Source organism: Nipponia nippon, unplaced genomic scaffold, assembly GCF_047370975.1.
Source record: "Nipponia nippon isolate SJK-2023a ecotype South Korea unplaced genomic scaffold, ASM4737097v1 scaffold_4, whole genome shotgun sequence".
Classification (NCBI taxonomy): Eukaryota; Metazoa; Chordata; class Aves; order Pelecaniformes; family Threskiornithidae; genus Nipponia; species Nipponia nippon.
Genome location: NW_028262358.1, coordinates 762,815 through 785,642, shown reverse-complemented (window position 1 = coordinate 785,642; position 22,828 = coordinate 762,815). Strand labels below are relative to the sequence as shown.

General features: G+C 53.1%; 1 protein-coding gene across 5 annotated transcripts in view; it reads right to left on the bottom strand.

Annotated features, from left to right (window-relative positions):
* The window catches only part of LOC148053051 (uncharacterized), a 100,259-nt gene that overhangs the window by 9,399 nt on the left and 68,032 nt on the right, over nt 1–22,828 (bottom strand). For all 5 annotated transcript variants that reach the window (XR_015708205.1, XR_015708204.1, XM_087774683.1 and 2 more), the window contains exon 2: nt 16,754–16,981. Coding sequence is in view for 3 of the 5 variants with exons in the window: in XM_087774683.1 (XP_087630809.1) it covers nt 16,754–16,837 (84 nt within the window). In the remaining 2 variants the exon portion in view is untranslated. The remainder of the gene's footprint in view (nt 1–16,753; nt 16,982–22,828) is intronic.

Here is a 22,828-nt window from a genome sequence, read left to right as displayed (position 1 = left end):
CTCTCCGTAGTCATGCAACTGTCACGTTTGCTGTCATAAAGAGGAGTTGATTTTTCTCTCCCTTTCGAAGAGAAAATTTACACGATGAATAGGAATCCAGAAACAGTGACGTTAACAGAAACGAAAGGATCAAGTGCCAAATTTGGACGGATGTCCGCGGCTCAATAAACGACCGCAGGCTTATCCCAGCATAAATAATGCCGGACTCGAGGCGACACTCGCCGGCTGCGCGGGACCGGCCAAGGAGTGAATTACCTGGTACCGCGCCTGGGGGAGGGGGATCCCAGCGCCCCGGTGGAGACCCCGCGTTGAGACTCGGCGGCCGCAGACTCCGTTCCTGCTGCTGAGAACCCACGCTGGGGCACGGCGTTACCCGCCTGCAGCCCTGCATTCAGCGGCATCGCACCAGCATCAGCCCCAAAGCTCACCATGGTGAATCAGCCCCTTGAATATTCAACACCTGCAGCTTCAGGGCTGCTCAGACCCAGGGATTTGCTAGTAAATGGACGCTTTTTTCCTGCTTTCCAAAATTCAGATTCAGATCAATGCCCTGTGCTGTCTCCAGAGCCCGAGGCTGTTCTGACCTGAGACTGTGTTTTGCCCCAGCTCTAATTAAAAAAACCACATGCAGACACAGTTTTTATTTTGGAAGCTAAATGGGCTGCTTTAAGAAATTCAAATCCCCCTTCTACAGCCCCCAAACCGAAATGCTCCGTGTTGTAAGGAGGGACCCGGGTCCCTAGCTGCCTTCTGTCACCCCAGCACGGGGCATCCTTAGGCACTTAGATCCTTAGCTCCTCGTACACGTCTGATGGCACGGGGCAGGGTTTTAAGGCAGCCTTGGGCCTGGCACGGTGGTTTTTAAAATCAGGAAGATGCAACGCTGGTTCCTGAGAGCCAGGACGCCGCAGACCCTGCATCTTTGCTGCCGTCAGTTCACCCTTGAAGCTCTTAAGGCCCTTTGGTCCCACAAGTTAACCACGGCAAGAGGATTTCAATGCTAACACTTGCCAAGCAGCGTTAGGCAACTTAATTAATGTTTGCAGAGCTTTGAGCAGACAGCGCTATACGTGCATAAATTTTGTCTTATTCCAGCCGGGCCACAGAACCCACGGAAATCCCGGCACTGCCACATCAGCCAGACCCGGGGCCGCATGGGTGCACCCCCGCTGCAGGGAGCGTCCCTCAGCATCTCGGGGTGATGCACCCCGGGCACCCGCAGCCAGGGGAGGGCAGTGACGCCCAGGCTCCGGCAGCACAACTGCCCCCAGCTCCTCCAGAAACCCCTCGGAGGGGCACCAACACGCTGGCAGCCCCCGCACGCCTTCCCTCTTCAAGATAATCGAGCAGAAACCAACTTTGCTCGGCTGGTCCAGTGCGCTCCATCACAACTCCTGTCCCATAGCTAATTCAAATAGGAAATGCTTTTAAAGAAAACCAGCTGCAAGGTGTAGATACAAAATAAACAAGCTACCAAACAGCTTCAGGTGCTGTGGGATAATTTTTTTTGCCTTTTTTTTTTTTTAAAAACCAGTACTCCTACCCTGTAAAGGCGGGACAAGATGCTGCAGGGACACACGGTGGGATAAGACACCATGGGGACACACTGCCTCTCACTCACACAACTCAACCATTCTGCACCAGCTCAAAAAAACAAAATCAGCGTGAGTTCACTGCCGGGCTGGTTCAGGAGAGCATCCCCGGGTGGGCAAACACCCAACAGCCTTTTTGCGTAGCTTTGAGTTCACTCTCAAGTATTTCCCCCCAAACGGAGGCAAATTTAAGCAAATTCTCGTTTGTGGTTAAGGTATGGGGCCTCATCCCAGGTGCCAGAACTCTGCTTGGTCCCGGTCCCACAGCTCCCTCCCGCACCCACGCTCCTATTTCACACGCACACGAGCCCCTTCACCTTCACTGGCGGCACGTGGAAATCAAACATCAAGAAAAATCATCTCCGCCAGCGGAGAAGGGCAATGATCCGCAGCCTCCAGCCTGCACCCCGCGAGCGGCCAGGCTGGGGGTACAGGGGAACACAGGCAGCCCCTCGCCAGTGCCGAACCAAAGCAACCGCACGGGGAGCGAGTCCTCCAGCGGTGCTGCTGCACCGCGTGCCATTTGCACACCCGCCCCTATGACCGCCGAAGGCTGCCGACAGCCAGCAGCAGAGGCAGGAAAAAGCAAATCGGGTCTGTGCCGACGGGTGCCCGTAAGCCGCTTTCTCAGAGCCACTTTTTGGAGCAATCTCTCTTTACAGACTTGCTAATCGAGTTGCTGTGCCACTCTTTTTTTATTGAGCTGTAGAAGTGTCTGTAATGAGAGATGAAAATAGTAGTCGTGCCCCGTGATTTATTTTTTAAATTCTTGTGTCTACACGCGTGTAAACTACACGAAGTCACCCGGCTGCAGACCGAGGATAAATAATGCATCGCAATATATTAAGCGAATGAGAATGCAAACCACAGAAAAATATGTAGAAGAGGAAAACGCATGTGCTGGGTGGTAAGTTATTGGACCTTTAGAGGCAGGGAAGGGAGAGGCTGGGGGCTGGGGGGGCGTTTGTTCCTGCCTTCCCTCCCGCAAATAAATCACCAGCCTCGCAGTGCTTGCGCCTGAATAAAATATGACAGGTCTCTCTCGCAGGGCCGGCACGCGGCTCTGTAACAAGTCGCACCGCTCGCCATGCATACTGACTGCAAATTGGGTGGGTTATCAGACGCCGCCATAAAAAAAAAACCCTCTTCCCCCAACTGATTATGAACCTCATGCATAGCAAATGACAGAGCAATAACGCTCGCGTTGCCGGCAGCAGAGGTAAAAAAAATAAAATATTTACAGACTGACAGGCTAATGGACACTTTCCCAAAGAGCGGTTAGAAAGAAGTAGTAAATGGGCCCGTGCTGATGCAGGGCAGCGGGCCCGGTCAGGGATCAAGACACACAGCACCATATCGGATAACATATAATTGGCAGGTCACATCCAAATGAGTGTAGTCATGCATCATCCGGAAGGCTTTTGCTGGTTATAAAGACACTTGTAAACAATTCAGCCGCTGAACATGGCAATAATATGTTGATCCGGCATGTAATGAGGTGTTCCTGGAATCAATAAACTAGTCATGAAGAGCAGGGAGCAAGGTCAGCGCCTGCCTTTTTGATGACCTTTCCTGGCTGGTAAGGACATCATATACTCTGAAGAGGACTTTTCTCATATTGCAGAAGGCGCCGAGTGTCAGAACTTCCATTCGCAGCAAGCAAATGAACAGCCGGGCTCTGCATGCTAATGAAGTCCAGGCTATTTTCCACCTTTTCATCTGCACATTATGCTCTTGACTTTGGAGAAGGTGGGAATTAGGTTGGACCCTCGTGTCAGACTGCCTGATGGCTCGGCTCCGGAAAACTGGTAATTGAAGCTGATGACTGATGCGGAGGAGGCCTGAATTTGGAAATAAACAGTTTCAAGCACTGCATGTCATTTCTAGAGAGACTGCAGAGTGAATGGAAATGAGCTCTGTTTCTCCAACCTAATGCAGTTTCTCAGCAGGAAAAACACCGTCTTTGAGACAACAATGCCAGTCATTAAGATTTAAATGTTCTGGCGATAATGTAAGGAAGAGCACCTGCCTTCGCAAACAGCACTTAGGGAAATGCCGCCCCACGCCAGGGTCCGCGCTTCATCTCCAGCCCCCCAGCACCGGGGTCCTGGAGGAGTCGGGAGGCTCCCAGCGCCAGCGGGGAGGGCGCGCGCGGCGCTCGGCTGTCGCTAGCCGGGTCATAACACTGGAAAAAACGTCAGCCACGCCGAAAGCGTGGTTTTGAAAAATCCGTAACTAAACACGACGCTTACCGCGCTGCATCTGCACCGTTTAATTGCTCTTCCCAAGCACATTTAGCAGAAAGCCTGCTGGCCTCGTCCTCGTCTGCCGCCGCTGCGGCTCACTGGGCTGGCCTTAATTCACGTCAGCCCAGCCGCCGGCCCCGGAAAGATAAAAAATGGAGTTTCTAGACAAGGCACTTAAAGGCCAATATTTTCAGATGCGAATACGAACGCTCTGCCATCCTAGCTGTTGGGAAATAACATTAAAAATGTTATAAGCCCTTTCAAAATCCTACCTGGTGTTGCGAAACTGAGCAGAGCAACTTGGTTGCTGGGGCAGAGGCAGCCCAGCAGCCTCGCAAAGGTTTTCAGGGCTTTGAAGCGTTGCTGTTGGGACGCAACTCTTAGTTAATGATTCGTTATCTAAGGCACTTTAGCAATGACTTGCATGGATCTGAATAAGCAGCTAGCCGTTTTTCTCCTGCCAGAGAAACCATATTTTGGGTCTTGTTTTCAAAGGAGGATGAGCGGAGGCTCTGTCTGCGACCCGTTTCTGGCTGACGCGGGAAGCGGCAGAGGATGCTTCAGCGCGCGTTGCTCCCGTCCGACGCTGCTGCAAAGCCCTTACTTCCACCGATCCAGACTGGCTCATACACAACGTGGAAAATAAGGGCTCTTTATGCTTCGGATGTTTTAAGTTTTTTCTTTTTCAAACCCAAGTGCTGCCCGAGCTGCAAGCGCAGAGCTTGCTGGTAGCTCAGCCCCCTTTGCAGGTTCACCCCCGAGCCCGGGCAGGATGGGGACCCGCAGGCTCTGGGTTTCTCCACGCCGAGGTAGGCGCTGGTGGTATGAGGTGAGGTGTGCTGCAGGCAGGGGCTCCCCAAAGCCCCTTGGCACCCCGTCCAGAGGCCACTGCGCTCACTGTCCCCCCCATCCCCACCGGGGCGGCCGCCTCCCGCCCCCGAAACTGCCGCCCGCTGCCGAAAGCTGCCGTCTTTCCCCTCAGAGGTGGCTGCATCTCAGGAGTGGGTCTGTTTGTATAATAGTTTGCAACCCTTCAACATGAAAGGATATAGAAGGATGCAAGTTATTATTATGAAAATGAACCAAGCAACTGACAAAAATATTCAGAAGATGTAATCTGCCATCCCTACAATGCACTCGCAGAGAAGAGCACTTGGCAGGCAGAAGAGTAGTCGCCAGATACATTGCCTTTTGTTAAATTGCTTTTGCTCTGACAATGCCTTTTAAAACCACATGCAATCTTAATTTAAAATACCTAATACCTAAAGGTATAGGGGCCCAATGCCCCTGGGCTCCAGTTTGGGATTTGTCCAAAGCAATTCCACTGGCTTAATACCACTGCTCCTCCTTTTAATCACACAACAAACGTGGGAGGCTGAATTCCGCCGGTAAGAAACTGTGGACCTGATCCAAACATCACTGAAAATCAATTGAGCAAAGATTTATTTCTTTAAAGAAGCGAAGCCTGCCTGCCACCTCACTTTTGTCCAAACCTTTGTCACGTTCAACTAATAAGAAAGGTCCCCTCCCTGGGCCGTCAGCTCTATCACCCAAGATGGGGGTAAATGCAAAATTCAGCCTTTTTATTATTTCATAGTTTTAGGAAATGGTTAAAAGTAAGGAATTGCTAAATACAGTAGCCCAAGAAACTATCGCATTTTTATTTTCTAAAGACTGAGCAGTGGGAAAAACAAACAAACAAATAAACCAAGCAGCACTTGCATGTCACTTGGTCTTTCTCTATTTTTGCCCTAGCAGGCAAAAAGTTCCAACTTTTTTTTTTTTTTCAGTCGTTCCCAACTATCCCCCAATACACTGGGCCCGAGACCTCTACAGACGAAGGTCTGGGTGCGGGAGCCGGCTCCGCGCCCCTTAACCTGGTGCTTAACAAAACGGCCCCCAGGCTCCCGCAGCAGCCCCTCGGTGCCGGTTTTCCCCTCCGACCGCCTGAAGGTAGCCGAGAGACTGGAAGCCGTAGGCGGCATCGCCGGCGTCGTTCGTCGTGAAGCGCAGGTGTATCTCGAGGCAGGGTACGGCAGGGTGACGCCGTCTTTGGGCTCACCCCATCCATCCGCGCTCCTCCCGGCCTCCTGACTTCATTAATAACCTCCTTCCCTATGCTAATACCACCAGAAAATTATGCAGACTGTTTATATTTCTTTACAGCCAGAACAGGCTGCTGACACGAATCAGCCATTAGCGATTCACATTGAGGAGTCTCCGCTAATTGTGCAGAATGTAATTAGTGATTATGTAATATCTAAGCTCTTGCAACTGTCATTAATGTCCACTATTCACCAGAGATAGTTCTTACTGAATTAGAGAATGATTACTGCATGGTAAATCTACTTCATCCTAAATATGCTAATTAACACTGTATGCACTTTAGACAGTGGTTAAAAGCACTAGTAACCTCAAAAAAGGTTGCAATACACCAGAATCTAAATTGCTCGCAATGGATTTTCCTTCAAAAGGTAAATTTGTTTAATTAAACGGTATAGTAAACTGTTAGGCACAGCTATTGATTAGTGCAACCCAAGCAAGGGTTTTCTGTAACGGATCTAGTGAGGTGCCACCGCAGGACAGCGATGCTCCGGCAGCATCCCGGGCCTCCGGCGGCATCCCGGGCTTCCCGCGGCATCCCGGGCCGGGCACGGCCTCGGCGAAGCCTCTCGGCGAGGGGGGCTCCGTGCGTGCCCGTACGCCCGCGGATACTCCCAGACAGGCACAAGGTCACCAGCGGAGCCTTATGCAAAATAGCTTTCTGAAAGCTCTCCCTCCAGGGTTAAATCCTACCCATCCGAAGCTTGCCTTTTTTTTATTGCCGTATTCCTTAGGTCATAAACAATAATATTACTACAGGCAGATACAGTAGCCTCCCCCAATAAATTCTTCCTTAAATCTTAATTTTAAGATTTATTTGTGTAAAACAGACGTTAGATATTAAATGCTACCTACTAAACAAATGGAATAAACAGAGCGATTGTACAGTTTTCGAAACGCCCCTTTCGAATGCCGGGGGTGTTTAATGTATTCTGGTTTTCCGTAAAAAAAAAAAAAAAAAGATATGGCTGTCATGAACCCCGAGGATAATAGCATTTTGTGATTTATGAAGATTCTTCCTGCTTATATATTTTATATAAATAATACTCCTGTGTGTATCTCTGCACTCATTCATAATCAAAAGCTGCACAGGCTGTAAAAAGAGTTTGCGTAGTAACATATTTAAAATCAGCTTACAAAAATTGGATAACTAATATATCAGACACAAAATAAGTCATTGTAGCAAGCATACCAAAAGGAAAATTAACAGCACAATGCAATCCGCGACACACTTTTATCAGCAGACTGAGACAACAAAAGAAGACAAAACAAAAATTCCCACAAAAGAAAGTTCCTCAATAAAAAATAAGAAGTGAAAAGGACGATAAGAAATTAAGCACGCTCTTAATTTACCTGGGCGTATTAAACGTTTGCAACTGATAAGGAGATTGCAAGTGCTCTTTGAAAGCTGTGCAATGTACCGTGCATCAAACCGGCGCTGCCCTGCTGATACGGGGGGAAAACCCGGTGGGAGACGGGCCCGTCCCCGCTGCGAGAGCGGGCGCTGCGGGAGGGCCGGGCGCCCTCCCTGCCAGGCCCCCGCGCTGTCGGGGCGCGGATTCCACCCTCACAGCCGCTCTGGGGGTCAGCAGCATCCCCCGCTAGCAGGAGCTGATCCGGGGGAGCGCTGGCGGAGGGTGCCCCCGGGCTCAGGGCCCGGGTGAGGAGCTGACACCCCTTTCTCCACAGTGGGGTGGATGCACGACACCCAGAGAGCCACTGCCACAGCCATGCAACACCTCCGGCAGAGCCCAGCCCGCGGACGGCATCGCCCCTGCCGTGCCGTCCAGCTGCGCGGGATGCCGGGAGCACCTGCCGTGTGCTGGGGACGCCCCTGGGACCTGCTGCGGTCCCCGGCTGCGCCCACCCAGGGCGGCTGGAGGGGCTCTGCTGCGCCGCTGCAACACCCCGGCCTCCCCGGGAAGGGCCTCCCCGTCCCCTCTGCTGGCAGAAGATGACCGAAGGGGACCTGCTCCGCAAAGCGACTCCAAAACCATCGCCCTGGCATTCGAGGGGCATGGTACCGCTCACCCGGAGAAAAAAAATTGCTCTAGATTCAAATTCAGAACCCAGAGCTTTACACCAGTACGACAGTTTTAAAGCTGCTGCCTGGACCTCCGGGAATACTTCTGAATTTATTCACAGCTATTTAACTAAAAATACTTTAAAGCCCAGCTGATTTTGAACTCTTGTCATTGCTGTTCTCGGCCACCCATCCGCCTTGGGTCAAAACCAGCCGGGGGATGCTGACGAGCCCTGCGGCGCTGGCTGGGCCCCGGGGTGCCTGGTGGCCTTGTGCAAGGCAAAGCCCTACTTTAAACAGCCCGGTTTGGTGGGTTACGGATGCATTGAACATTCATTTTTTAATAAAAGTTTCGGGAAGGTTTAGACTAAGCAGACTCAGTATGTATGGGTGACAGTGTTACCATCCAGTGACTCAACAGTCCCTATACATTTACTTTATAAAGGAGCCATTACAGCCTATGGCATTGAAAAGGAGATGTCCCTGGCGCCTAAATAAAGATCTACACGGAAGGCCTGACCCTAATACTGACTTAGAGGATTATTTTCAATCATCATTGTCAATAAGATGGGCCCTGAACTCGGCAAACCCTCCCTGCCCTGGAAAAGGTTTGCAGGGTCAGCTCCATGTGTTTTAAATGCCACTATACATACAGCAGCCTGTAATTACGAGATAAAAATATATGTGCAGAAGTGGGGAAGAAGGAGGGCAGGTTAAGCCTGCAAATTCACGCGTGGCATCCCTGAGCCACTGATGGATCCCACGCAGCTTTGAAAACCCGGGTTGCCTCTGCCCTGCCCTGTCCTGCTGCTCCTTCCCTGAGCCGCCTTCCCGAGGGGGGCTCACACAAGCATCCCTTAAATTCACCCCACCCTCGGGGGGATGAGGTCTGTTGGGGTTTTGCTGGCTTTCCCAAAATCCCCAGCTGCTGGAGCAGCGCCTCCTGAGAAACTCAGTTTTTCTTTCTTTTTTAAAAAAGAAAAATGCTAGCATATGCAAGGATGCTGAAGTCCTCAACAGCAAACCAGGCAGCAAATAAAAAACCAGCCTAAATGTTTCAAAGGCACTGTTGTTTTTTTTTCTAAATGCCATAAGCCCGGGCTCCCAAATCCTGGACGCGGCCAGGAGAGGAAGCCCCTCGCTGCCATTAGCGGCACCAGCAGGCAAGCGGAGCAGAGTCCCCGCAGCTCCTCCAAAACAGCGCATTCCCCTCGCACATGCTCCCGGGCATCGCGTTCCCCCTCCCCGTGCTGCAGTATCGTCTCATTACCGCAGCCCTTCCCAACGGGTAATAGCAACCCTGGCCTTAAATACCTCCGTGTAGCAACATTAATTCCTCAAACAGCGCTCTCACCTTTTGGAACGGTAAGCCACAGAAGACAGTCAATAGATGACGAGATAACGGTTGTTATTTCAGTCCTCCATACGGCTGACGGGCTTTCTCCGCCACAATACAGCTCACTCCAAGGCGATAAGGCAAGCCAGTTATCGCAGCATCGTGCTCTCCTCACCGGCGCCTGGGGGCTCCGGCTGCTGCTCCCCCCGTGCTGAGCCCTGCGGCTGGCTCCGGGGAGGCACGGCCCGCGGCGGGGGACAGATCCAGCCCAGGCACAACCCAGGTCGGCACCACCATCGCACGGGCAGCTGCAAGGCACCCCAAGGGGACATCGGGGCTCCACATTGCCACCGGCGAGAGCAGCCTCAGCATCTGGAGAGGAGGCCTGGCCGGCTGCAGCCCCCAGAAAAGGGGCTCAGACTAGCCCAGCCCTGCCAGCCGAGCTGGCGTAAATAACGTTGCCATTTGCACGTGCTGATGCTCACCTAGGACTGAATTACACCTGAGCTAGAGATCCCCAGCCATGTGCCCACCTCCTCCTTCCCACCCGGACGGCACGGTGGGGCTGGAACTGTGCAGGAGCGTCCCTCTTCCCAGCCCAGGGGCTGGCCTGCCGCCCTGGTGAGGGGCTTCACGCCGGGCACAGGCTGAGCCAGCGAATGCTGGGACAGGGCCTGAGCTCAGCTCCGCAAAGCCGGCGCTTCCCAGGCCGCGGGGCTGCGGTGCGGTGCAGCAGGCACAGGCGGGTGTCGGGTCCTGCCCCCCCTGCTCGCTCCGGGGCACTGCACTCATTGCGTTTGCTCCTTCACCGATTTGTAGTCTCAGTGCTGCCCGCCAGAAAAGCTCAGCTTTCTACAGCTCTGCCTTTAGGTCTTTCGGCTGGAAGCGTATTAGCAGGAAACAGCCAGTTTGCAGCTGTAGCAGCGTTCCCCGGAAAGGCCAAATACCATATTTCAGCCAAAGCTTGTACCCTGTTGATATTTTTAATTAGCAACCCTTAATTCTCGCCAGAGCAACTTACAGGGGAATTGACCAGTAGCATCATTAAAAAAGAGAAGACGGCCCAGCAGCGTGCGGCCTAACGCTGGGTGGTGCAGGCGGGGATGCTCTGAGGAAGGATGCCTCGGCAAGCGGGGGATGCTGGCGGCGAGCGCCCACGGCAGCGGCTTTCCCACTGTCTCAGCGTGCCCCCAGCTGGCAGATCCACCGAGGGCTGCAGGGACGCGGCCTGGGGAGGACGGTGGCACCCAAACCGCAAGGGGCCGGGGAAGGCTGTCCCAGCCCTCCGGCCAAGCTGCCCGCCGTCCCCACCAGCCTCTGGAGACAGAGCTGAGGTTTGGGGCCCAAGGCGGGCAGTCTGCAAGGCGGAGAACAAGTGAGGAGGGGATCAAACTGAGCGTGTGTGCCAGGCCTCTGCAGTTCTCTGCACCGCTGGCTGCGGTGACAAACACAGAAGTCAACCAGGGGAAGAAATAGAGCCCCTTCCTCCTGAAAATCTGCCGCAGCTGCCGTAGCCGGTGGCCAGGCGCGTCCCTGCTGCCGGGGGGCTGCGGGCATTGCGCACCAAGCACCGAACCTGCGCCTCCCTCCTCTGTCTTCCCCCGCTGCGACAGAGGCAGCGGTGCACGGGGAACCCAACGCTCCCACGACGCAGGCGCGGGAGGGACCTTGTGGGCAGCCTTACGGACAGGGCTAAGCGGCACGGGCAGGGCTAGCCGGGGAACGGGCGGTGTGAAAAGCGATGCACGAGCCACGTCGCTCACTGTAAACCACAGCTGTGCAAACGTGCACGTACACACACACGTGTGCATGCACGCACGGACATATACGCAAGTGCACACGCATGTGCCTACGTGTAAACACAGGCTCTCGGCCGAGGGGAGAGCTCGCGAGTCCTGCGTTTTGTAATGACAATCACCAGCGACGGAAATGAAAGAATTAGCCACACAATAAACCCCTAATTGCCTGGCAACAGCATTTAGGCCCCATTAGGTAGATTCGTAACTGCTTCCAGAGAAATAAACTCCTGTGTCATTAGATAACAAGGAAAGAAATAGGTTATTTCCTTTTTGAAAGGTATGAAAGCTTCCAATTGCCTGATGTATTCGCTTAGTAGATTATTTTCTGTCATCTCAGTTAATTGAATTTTATCCATTGCTCTTAGAATTCCTCCCTTTCGTGTAAGGTTAAAAAGTTCAGAGGAGTCGTATTTTTCAACCTCGTCCATTTATCGCATAAGTCAACTTCAGCTGCACAAAGTACGCCGGGGAAAACGGAGTAACAAAAAACTATGCAATAATTGCTTTTTAGTGTCCGAGTGAACCGGCGTTCGAATAATTGTAAAACGTGGCTTTGCAAAACGGCATCCAGTTGGGATGCTGTCGGGAGTAACTGGAAGATGTTTACGGCGCCGGGCAACGTGCTGCCTTTGGGAGGGCCCATGGACCGGCCGGTTGCACGATGGCCTTCACCTCCTCACCAGAAAACCGAATTGAAGACCCAGAATTAAACTAATTCTCTAAATTCCCCAAGGGCGGAGACCCCTCCCGCTGGCAGCCAGCCCCACGCGGCACAGGCCGGCTCTTCTCGCTGCTGAGCCGAACTAACTGCGGCCGCGGCCGGGAAGAGTGACAGCTTGGCAGCGCTTATCTCCCCGCATCGCCGAGCGGCAGGTCGCCGCCGGCACACGGGTGCCTGGGGGCGGGATTTTCTCCTTGCCCTCATTGTTGGCCTCCATAGGACCAATTTCAAACCCGTCAAAATGTATTACGGCAAACCTCCCCTGAACAAAACCCGACATCCAGCCCTTCCAGGATGTCTCCTTGACATCCCTCAGCCTGAGAAGCCCTTCCCAGCACACACCATCACACATCATCCCCGCTCAGCTCTTCGTGACAGCATTTCGCAGCTCCCTCGCTTCTTTTTCCTTTGGTAGCAACATCAGCAACGCTCAGGCTTGCTTTTAAACCCTGTGCTATCCCCTTCCCTCAAAATAACTGAGGGAAGAGATGGAGAAATTAGCTGGGCTAGAGATCCCTCTTCCCAGCTGAGACCTGCCTGCGGGAACTAATGCCACCCTGGCCCGGCAGCCGCTCCTCCTGCCTGCTGCCCGTCCCTGCCTGCTGCTCCCGGAGCAGCGGGCAGCTGTAAGGCATGCCCCGCAGGATGGGGGAGCGCTGTTCCCTGCACAACTGGGGTTATTTTTTTCCTCCGCAGAATAAGCTGCTCTGAGGCAGTGGCATGGCACCTCCGAGCACGAGATGCGTGCACCAGGAACGTGTCCCAAGAACGCCTGCTGGGGGAGGATGCTGAGCCGGTGGCAGCTCCTCGCCCCTTCCCGGTGAGCGGAGCAGCTCGTCCTTGCTAACGCCTTTGGAGTCACAGCCCTCCGCGAGCGGCCGCTTTTCTGCCAGGCCTTGCATCTCCGCTGGGGTAAAAGTCCTAGGGAAAAGCAAATGCGCACGCAAATTCTAAACGCTGTCCCATAAGACATGCGTAACATCGTGCTACGTGCCCACCTGTGGGGTAAGCCACGAAAGCGCGAGGGGGTGCACGTGCTTGCACAGCGGCCACGCAGATGCAGAGACGCGGGTGCGTGGGGTGCCCACGTCTAACGCCCAGACGCGGTGAGGTGGGTTTACTCGAGCACCGCTCCTTTGCTGGCCACGTCACCCCGCGCCACCCTCCTGTCCCTCGCCCCGAGCACGGGCAGCGATGCCCAGACCTTGCTTTCACACAGCCCCCTCGTTTCTTTCTTTCCAAAGCAAACCTAGGCAGATGTTCCTAATTTCTGAGTAAATCCATAACATATGTCATGCCTCTCATCATCACTCAGGCCGCTGCTCTTAAAACTTCCCCGCCTGCTCCCCCCGCATCGCTCCCAGGTACTCCTGCCTAGCACCGGCACCTTCGCAGCCTCCAGCCGGCGCTTCCTTGCGGGGAGCTGATAAGCAAAGTTAAAGTTTAATGGGGGCGATGGGGGAGAGGCAGCTTCATTTTGATCATATGCAATATTTGCTTTGCAGAATAGCACCGCCCTTAATGAAATGGGATTGCTTGGCCACCGCAAGATTACCTAAATAATCGGGTGGTGACTCCAGAGCCGCTCGATTTTAAACACTTCTGAAAAGCCAGCTCCATTTTCTGCTTTGGTGCATACCAATTCCCCGTGCTGGCATATTAGAATAAATCAGCTCCGTCGGTAGGGCATTGTTATCCAGTTCCCAACTATTATAACATAGTTTCTATCAGAGCAGTTTTCTTCTCAGCCAGTCGAGTGGAATGATCCCTGAAAGCAGCGGTTTGCGGCAGAAACGCGCTCGCCTTTCTCCCCCCAAAGTCTCGGCATCGTCATAAATTTGTGATTGCCCACACGCACGGCAGCGGACAACGGGGCGGCTTAGGAGAGTTTGTGTCCGGATAACAAGGACGTGGTAAAGTGCCTGGAAAGAGAGCGGGGCTTTGAAGTGCTGGGGAGGGAAGAAGTAGCAGAAAACCCAAGGAGGGGAGGAAAAAAAGTAAGTATGGAGAGAGAACTAATCTGGAGCAGCGAAGGCCAAGCTAACAAATCTTCCCAAAGGCTTGCGTTGGTTGCGCATGCATGCACAGGAGGCAGCAGTGCAGAGAAGCACCTTCCCTCGCCTGCCTGGACTGCTGGCATCCCAGCCTCGGTCTTGTCCCCTATGCCTGTGCCTGCTGCCCCTGCACCGGCGCACAAGGAAACCTCCCGGTTCTTACAGGTGCATTTCAAATCTCAAGACGTTCAGGGCTCAGAGCCTTGATTTGCCACCACTTAGGGCTGGCCGGGTGGCAGGCATCGCTCCCGGTCCCCAGGACTGGGTCCCGCAGGCTTGGGAGACCTGTTTTGGGGAGCTGGACCCCCGCCTGGTCTCTTCTTCAGCTGGTTTATAAACTACTGATGGGACAGGAGAGACTCCATGGCACCGCCAGGCTCGCGGGCATGGACGGGACCCCCTGCGTGTGCAGGATGGATGCCTGCTCCCCCCCTGCAGGGGGGATGGAAGGGGGGCAGCAGGTCTGGGCTCCCGCGGGGTTGGTGCTGGTGGTCCCCAGAAACAGTCCCCGGGGGGGCTGACAAGGTGATGCAAAAACCAGACAGAGAAGAGGAAAAAGTGGAAGGAAAGAGCAGGGCTGCACTTCTCCATGCCGTCCTTTTGTTTTATTTGTTTTTAATTACGCCCCAGAGTGCTGTGCATTAAGCATCCTTAATTAAAGAGGGAAGTGAAGAGCCACAGGCGCCGGGGGAGCGGGAGGGCGAGCGGCGATGGCCGGACCCTGCTCCCCCATCCGTGCGGGGCGGGAGGCCAGCATCGAGCCCACGCCGGGGAAGACCCCATCCCTCTGCTGGCAAAGCCATTCATGGGGATAACCTTGTAATCTACAGAAATCTGGGAATTATTATGGATATTACATAAATCAAACCCCCTGTGTCAATAAGGAAAAAAACATTTTTAAAAGAAAAGCAGCGCAAAATTAACCCTGAGAGCATGGTTTTAACCCAGATCACCTTGGAAAAAGCAGCAGAGACAATGGTATGCATTCATTCCCTGTCCTTTATCATTTAAATAACCCGGCCTTCATTGGCTTCTGATGGATTGCTTTAAAATTGCTAAAACGGAGGTTTGTTTTTGATGTGTGGTTGCATTGATTCCCCCCCTCATTTTAATAAAAGGGATTTTATAGAGCGCCAAAGTGAACAAGGGTAGAACATCCTGCAGCTCCCCGTTTGCCCAAGAGCGGGGTGTTTGAAAGCCGTGCGGAGGGGCAGACCCGCCCCGGACAGGCAGGAGCGGACCCTGCCCGCACGCTGCCAAGGTCGGAGGGAGTTTGGGGAGGCGACACCGGGTCCACGGCAGCGAGACCCCCACGTCGGCGGCTGCGCTGTAACTGTGCAGCGCGTACCAAAGCATGTGGGGCTCCTCGAGTCGCACCAGAACAGAAAACCAAAATAATTGCTGTCCAACGCCCCATCCACGGTCACCAGCATCATCCTTGCTGGTGCTGCCAGCTCTGCTGACATCTCCAAGCGGATGGAGTTGAAGGACGCATCCAAGCGGGATCACCAGCTCGTTGCTCGTTAGCCATAACCCGCTAAGCTCACGGTGCCTCAGCAGCGCTGGCTGCTGCCCTGCCTGCTCTGGCGGGCTGCGGCTGGCACCCACCGGGGAGTAAAAACAGGTCATGCCTTCAGTCAGCCATCAAACTTGGCCCGAGGCTGGCCAAAGCCTAGGGATCGAGAAATACAAATGACTGGCAGGAAAAACTCATGGATAGCGCCAGCATGGGACCGTAAACGCAGATGGGAAAATAGGGACCTGGTTTTTTCCTCCTTGCAGCAGCGGGCTGTCCCAAAACCCCCAGGCTTTCCCACAGCCAACAGCACCTTCCCGCAGTGAAGCAGCACATCAGAACATTAACATTCCTCCAACTCCTTGGCACAGCCCTGCGGATCTTGTCGCTAATGGGTACTGAAGGCAGCAAAAGGCTTTTCCCGCCGTGATTTTGAACAGTAAGGGAGCAGGCTGCCTTCTGGCTTCCCGCAGAGGCCTTTGCAGGAGCCTGCGGGTTCCTGGTGTGGGAGGAACACGCGGGAAGCAGCAGCCGGTGCCAGCAGCCCCCGCAACTCCTTGGAAAAACTAAATGCATCACCTAGTCCAAGGCTGCCTTTTAAACTTTTTATTAAGGAGCGAGCCACGCCGTTAGTAACTGGGTGTAATCTGCTAGATCTGTGTGTGCACATTAACACACACAAAGCTGATAAACTCCCAGGGCTGGCTTGTATCTGTTTATAAATCTGCACCGGTATTTGTATATAAGCAGTCTGAAATCTGCCCGCTGGAATACACAGATTTTTTTTTTTTTTCCTAAAGGAGAAAGCCTAAGTTAATTTAAAATATGTTTCTTTTATAAAAAGCTCAATTTTAAAATCCTACTATATCTTCTTAGTTCATAGTTAACAAACATCTGGCCAGTTTTGCTCTCATTTAGGTAAACAGCAAACTTGCCAGCATCTTCAAGCAGGTCAGAATCAGGCCCCCAGGGAAGTTCCTCTGGGCTAGTTCCTGCTAACCCACAGCATCTTTTCTTGACACTCCTTGCTTTTTTCTCTGCGTCCATCGTTATTTGCAACACAGTGTCTGAAAACTACGTTAAATACTGCTCTTTCCTACTGTTTTTACTCCCTACAAGTGATCCGTGTTTCTTGAGGATGAGTGCTAGAAATAGGCTAAAGCCAGGGATCGCTCAGGGAAGAAAGCGGGCGCAGGGCAGCGGGAGAGCCCTGGCCCGGGGCAGCTCTGGGCACAAGGTGACAGTGCTGTGACGGGAAAGGACGTCCCCATGCCATGCCACCCCGCAGGTTGGGAGTCGAGGGATAACTCCCGGCCATGGGCACCTACACCTCCGAATAACAAAATGCTCTTTCTTCTCCTACCTGCTGATGGAAAATCTGCGAGTTAAAGCCAGGGATGTTCCTCTGCACGGCTCTGCAACACCTGCGCGCCAGACGCACCTCCATCGGTGGGACCAGTTGGCTCAGCCTTTGCTATGGGCCTTCCCCGAGCCTTGGGCAGCTCTTCCCTTCGAAACCAGGCTCCTTCGGACGGGTCTCTCTGCGGGCTGTGGACCCAGCTCTGTTTTTCAGAGAAGGTAGCGATACTACCTAAACAAAAGAAAAATAAAATAAAATTTAATAAAATAAAAATAAATAAAAAAAACATCGCTCTTTGGATTGGAAGCGGGTCCCCCCACAAGCAGCAAGGCAAGCGCACGTGTTGGCCGGGCAGGGTGTTTGCAGACTGGCAGGGTGTTTGCAAACCGGGCGGGTGTTTGCAAACTGGCCGGGTGTTTGCGCGGAGCCCGGCGGGCAGCTAACGAGCAGGGTTTAACACCGGCGGCGGCGGCCGCGCGCGTTGGCCAGAGAAGTCGTGCACGCAGCCATCAAAGGGAGGGCACGCAACCTGCCTGAGTCGCCTAATGCTGCTCAAATAGGATTGCTGCCGGTGATGGACAGATCCTTATTTGTAAGTATTTAATGTTTCTTAGGAAGCACTTCTAAAAGAAATTGGTATGTAATGACAGCACTCACTGGAAAACAGGCCGATTATAAAATGCACTAACTTATCTGGTATTCATTTGAAAAGTAAATGGATGCAAGTAAAGGTGAGAGTTCACTACCAATTCAAATATTTTGCTTTAACAGGCTCTAGCACTCCTACTTTAATTCAAGCAGAAGCACAAGTATGAATAATCAAACTGGATGATGCTCATCAAAACCTTTGTGCCTTGCACCATTTCAAATGGTCATTGAAGCTTAATGGCAAAAAATTTACATTATTCCTTTAATTTGTATTCTGTTCCTTCCTTCTGAGTGATGTGATTGTGATTTTCTGTTGCCGGCTGTATTATTTTGATGCAAATGTTATGTGCTGCTACAGTCCAATTTCCTGCTTTGCCCTCCCCTTTTCTTCCCCCAGTAAAGAAACGACAGCTAAAATAGTTCAAAATTGGGGAGGGATTTTGAAATAGTTCCTTAACTACTGCTCCTAATTAAAGCAAACAATGCAGGGTCTTGAAGCACCCTGAAAAGCTGAAAATTAATTATTAGCTGAAGGGGGAGGGAAGTGGCTTTGCTCTCCGGACCTTCAAAAAAAAAAAAAAAAAAAGAAGAGAAAAAAGTGAGGGATCCCAATTCTGCCTACAAAAGAATTAGAAAAGAAAATTTGTAATTCAGTTAAAAACTCCTTTTGCTGGAACATAATCGCCTAGGGATGAATGCTTTATTGAGAGGCATGGGGTTGCAAACCAAAGCCCTGCAAACAGGAGGCCCCCGGGGTGCTCACGGCACGTAATATATGCACCGACTAATTTATTGCGCTGTGACTAATTTCCATTCCTTGTGCTTAGAGTTGCCTCGCTAATTACAGGGATGTTTTCGTAACTTGGGTAATTGCGCTGCCCACGCGCACCCCACGCGGGCTTTGATGCGCCCCCACGGGGCGGCTGCGGCAGGGCGCCGCCCTAATTAGATTGGCTGCCTTAATTAAGGGAGACATGGGGCTGTGGGAGGGGGTGGCGGCACCGAGCCCCCCGCTACGCAGGCACGCGTGGGGCTTGTGCATCCCGAGGCTGCCCAGATGTGCGGGGCTGACGATGCCCGAGCCGGGCTCCCCAGGCTTGCGAGGGTGTAACCAAAACCAGAGGAGCCCCGTACCCCAGACACCGACACCCAAGCGTCCAGCCCACCCACGCGTCCATCCCACCCACGCGTCCATCCCACCCAACTATCCAACCCATCCAAGCATCCAGCCCCACCAGCTTCGTCCCTACCAGAGGGACTGCACAGGGCCCGGCTCCCACCAGGAGCATCCCTAAAAATAAATCCTGGGGGGAACAGCCCTGAGCGTTTCTGTCCCCGTGCTGCTTGCTGTGTGCTGAGCCTATCTCCAAATCTGCTGCCTCGGGCTGCCTTAATTTTATATGTGGAAGTCACTGATGCATTTAGAATTATTAGACAGATAATCACTTCCTTGAAATAATTTCAGCACTCATCTATAATAAAAAAGATTTCTTTCAAAGGACCCTTAGTTAGATGGGCTCAGTGCTACTTTCTGTATCACGCAGGTCAATTTGATTCTGCTCTATACTCTCTATACAGCTAAACAATTGCTTTTCATAAACTGAAGAGCAGAGTGAAAGCAGCCTGTAATATCCATCCAGAGATGGCCTTGAACACTTTCGTTAATAAAAGCTTGACACCTGAAATTCTACTTCTTTATTCCTCCCTTATCAAAGAGTTGGTCAAGATTTCAGAAAATTAATATAATGTTAATAAATACTAATGACCTGGCAGCAAACACCAGGAGGAAGATGGCGAAGAAAAGCCCCTGGCCCACCGGGTGCAGCATCCCCTTGCCCGGCCCGGGGGTGCCGCACCTCGATGCCAGAGGATGGGCTGAGAGCTGGGGAAGCCTCGCGCGGAGGGATGGCAGCGGGGACCGCAGGAGAAGCGCCGCTTCCAGCTGGGATTCTCCCCTCTCGGCAGGGTCGGGCCACGTCCACGCTGCCCACATCCCACATGACCTTGAAGCTGGGGAAAGCCCGCCCGGGAGGCAGCCCCGGCGGCGTGGGGAGCCCCCAGATTTCACTCCAACCAATGACACTCCAGCCACGGGCTCCGACGGACCCTGTGCTTCTCCAAGATGACTTTAAACTCTCATTAAGTCTTAAGATGCATTCCCCTGTGAATTCAGGACCTCCGACAGCTTGCAGAAACGTAGTTCCTTTCCTTTCATGTTAAAATAAATAAATAAAGCATTTCAGCTCACATTTGATGGCAACACACTGCACACCTAGGGCGAGACCTGGTTTCAGAGACCGCTGACATTAGAGAGACAGGCACTTGAGAAGGGAAGAAATTCCATTTCTCTACCACAAAATTAATAGAAACCAGCAGACAAGTAGGAACCACGCGCGTGACCCCCGCACCTCGCGGGACTCTCTCCATCACTGCCCGCAGTGTGCATCTCCTCACCTCCCCGTTTATTAACCCAACATGCGAGCAGACCAGAGGGAGTAACCATGTCTTCTAACAGGTTTTGGTGCTTGGTTTTTTAGGTTAGACAGACTTTAAGCTCCCTACAGCCTGTTGTGCAAACACAGAGATTCACAAGTGCATTTTGCATATAACAGGCTGGGCAGAAAGGTTTTTCTTGTCTTTGAGATTCATGACAAATCGCAGTCCAAGGAACGGGAAGTTGCTTTGAGCTTGAATTTTTAAAGAAAGAGGACACCTCAGGCGACGGCCCATTCGTGGCTTGCCTGGCTGCTCCTGCGGTGCCCTGAGCCAGCACCCTGCTGCAGCGCTCCTCATCTGTCCTTTGGGCTGGTAAATAAAGACAAGCCCAAATCAGCACAGCTCCTACCCAGCGATGCTGAGCAGCGGACACCCTCTTCAAGAGCTCGGAGGTTTTCCCGAAGGCAAATTCAGCAGCCAGCCCTGCCCTCCAGTACAGGTACGTTAACTGCAGCTACCCAACGTGGTGCATCGAACGCGCCTGGGAGCGACCCGCCGGCACTGAACCAGCTGCCCGCTGGCACGGGTAGGCGTTGCCAGCACGCACCGGGCTTTGCCCCACGGGAGGAGCGCGCCTCGCCTGCTGTCGCATCACGCTTTACCCCACAAGGCGCCGAGGACCGAGCTGCGCACGTGGCACCACGCTGTCGGGGCTGGACATGCGCCTGCATCTGCCCTCGCACCCGTCCTGGAGTACTCGGTACCGGCGGTACTCGGCACCTCGGTACCGGTGCTGGAAAAGCGTCCAAAGCACCGAGGAGAACACGGTGGCCACGGGGCACGCGTGCTTGGGGGCACCGGCGGTGCTGCGAGGCACCCACGTGCGGAGCACACGTGCCCCAGCATGCTGCTGCTGGGGACCACGGAGGCGTGCGAGATGCTCACGCCTATAAAGCATCTTCTCAGGCCCGTGCTTTGCTGTGAAAAAGGAAGTAAAAAGAGTCTCCCCCCACGAAGCTGCCTTCAGCATCTCCTTTCTAATAACTTGGCATATTCACTTAATACAGCCCAGCTCCTTCCAAGTCGTTAGCGGCGGCAGGAGAGACAGCCTGAACATTGACCTGGTTTGCTTGCCAAGACAGAGCAAAGAGAAACCTTCACATAATCATTTCCAAACATTAAAATGGCTCCATTGTCATTATAGCTGAGAGATTGAATTCGCCTCATCAAAGCGGCGTATGACAGGTGACTCAATAGGATGGTGCCAAGCGCGGAGGCAAGGAGATTAGCAGGGCACTGATATCATTATTTCCGCCTATCACAGATTCGGCAGGGAGGCAATTGTAATTTCTGGGCTTATTAGTCTGCATTCGGAGGAAAAAACCTAGTGATAAACCTCAGTGTGACAGCCAGGCATTTGTGCAGCAAGTGCTGTCATAGTGACACTTAGAAAATGCCAATGTGGATACGTTCTCATAATCCCCCCTAATAGAGGTTAAAGCATGGCACAAAGGCACTCTTATCAATGATCGGGACACTAATAACATTTGCATTTTTAAGTTAAATATAGTAAGTAAAGAGTAAGTCTCCCCTTCGTGGCTTTGGCAATTAACTCGCCCTTGGAAGGATAAAAGCAAAGCAGAAATTTCAGCCGGCCCCATCTCCTCCATGGCAGGCGAGGATCCCCGCAGGTCGGCGTTCCCGGACGGCCGCTGGCAGGCGAGGCACCCTGCAGCTCCCCACCTCGGCTTTCTGCGCTCGGGAGCGGGCGACGAGGCCGGGGACGGGACCTAGCGGAGGCGGGGGACAGGCAGCTCCTGGGGACCGGCGCCGAGCAGGGATGAGCCGCAGTGCTCGCCGGCCTGGGGGCTGCCGGGAGCTGGGGGCCGCTTGCCCCAGGGGCTGCCCTTTCCCCCGAGGAGGGGAGATTATTCAGGTGCTTTTACGGACTTTTACAAGTGGTTTTGCTTTGGAGGGACAAAACTTTTGTGGGGGGTTTTCCACTCTGCGGCATAGGGCAGGCTTGGGTTTTCCATGATAATTCCCCCCAGCACGCATGCACGCACACACGTGCTCTCCACAGGAATTTCTTAAGGAAAAAAAAAATTACAGGTGGTAAACTGTTACTTTTCCACATTTAAATAAGAGACCAATTAAGAAGACTATGTAATTCAATTCTTGAGTGAGTGCCACTGAATTCAATTTGTTTCAGGTCAATGAATATAATGTGAAGTTATTAACAAAAAGGTCAGGGACTGCATATAAAATATACACACATGACACAGGCAGGAGTAATTAGTACACATTTCACATGTTCTGTTGCTCAGACATATGGCGTAGAAAATCTTAACAGGATTAGATGTTAATAAAAGTTCCCCTCTCCCTCCCCCCGGCTCCCTATTTAAATGGGGTTTAGAGCTATTCCCCCCGGTGTTCCCGGGATCCACTGGAGGTTAAGGACCCGCGGCTCGCACCGGTACCGGGATGCTCGGCCACGGGAATGCACCCGACTTGCCGACCCTGGGGCTCTTTGGGATCTGCCCTAGACACGTTTCCCTAGAAGCCAGTTCACGGTGTCTCCCACGCAGAGGGTGCCGAGCGGGGGGACCCGCAGCATCCACAGGCTGCCGCCTGCAGCTCCGTCAATTCCTGCACAGCCGCCAGTGGCAGTATTTTAACATCTGCTCTGCAGCAGAGAAGAGCAGCGCCGTGGCTTTAGCAACAGCTCCTACAGTGCGTCTATTTTTCTGCTCCCTGGAAATGCAGGTTATTTGCCTTTACCGCCCTTCCTCTCCTCTGCGTGGGCAAATCGCTCGGGGCTGGACCCGAGGAGCGGCTCGACCCCACGCCTGCACGTGCTGTGGCAGCGACGCCTGCTCACGCCCCGCTCCGCCGACCGACCGAGTTACGCCGTTTGCGGCATCTCGCCTGTTACCTTCCGCGAGAACCTCGCATACGAGGTGCTCAAACGCACCGTGCCGGTGGGACAGCCGG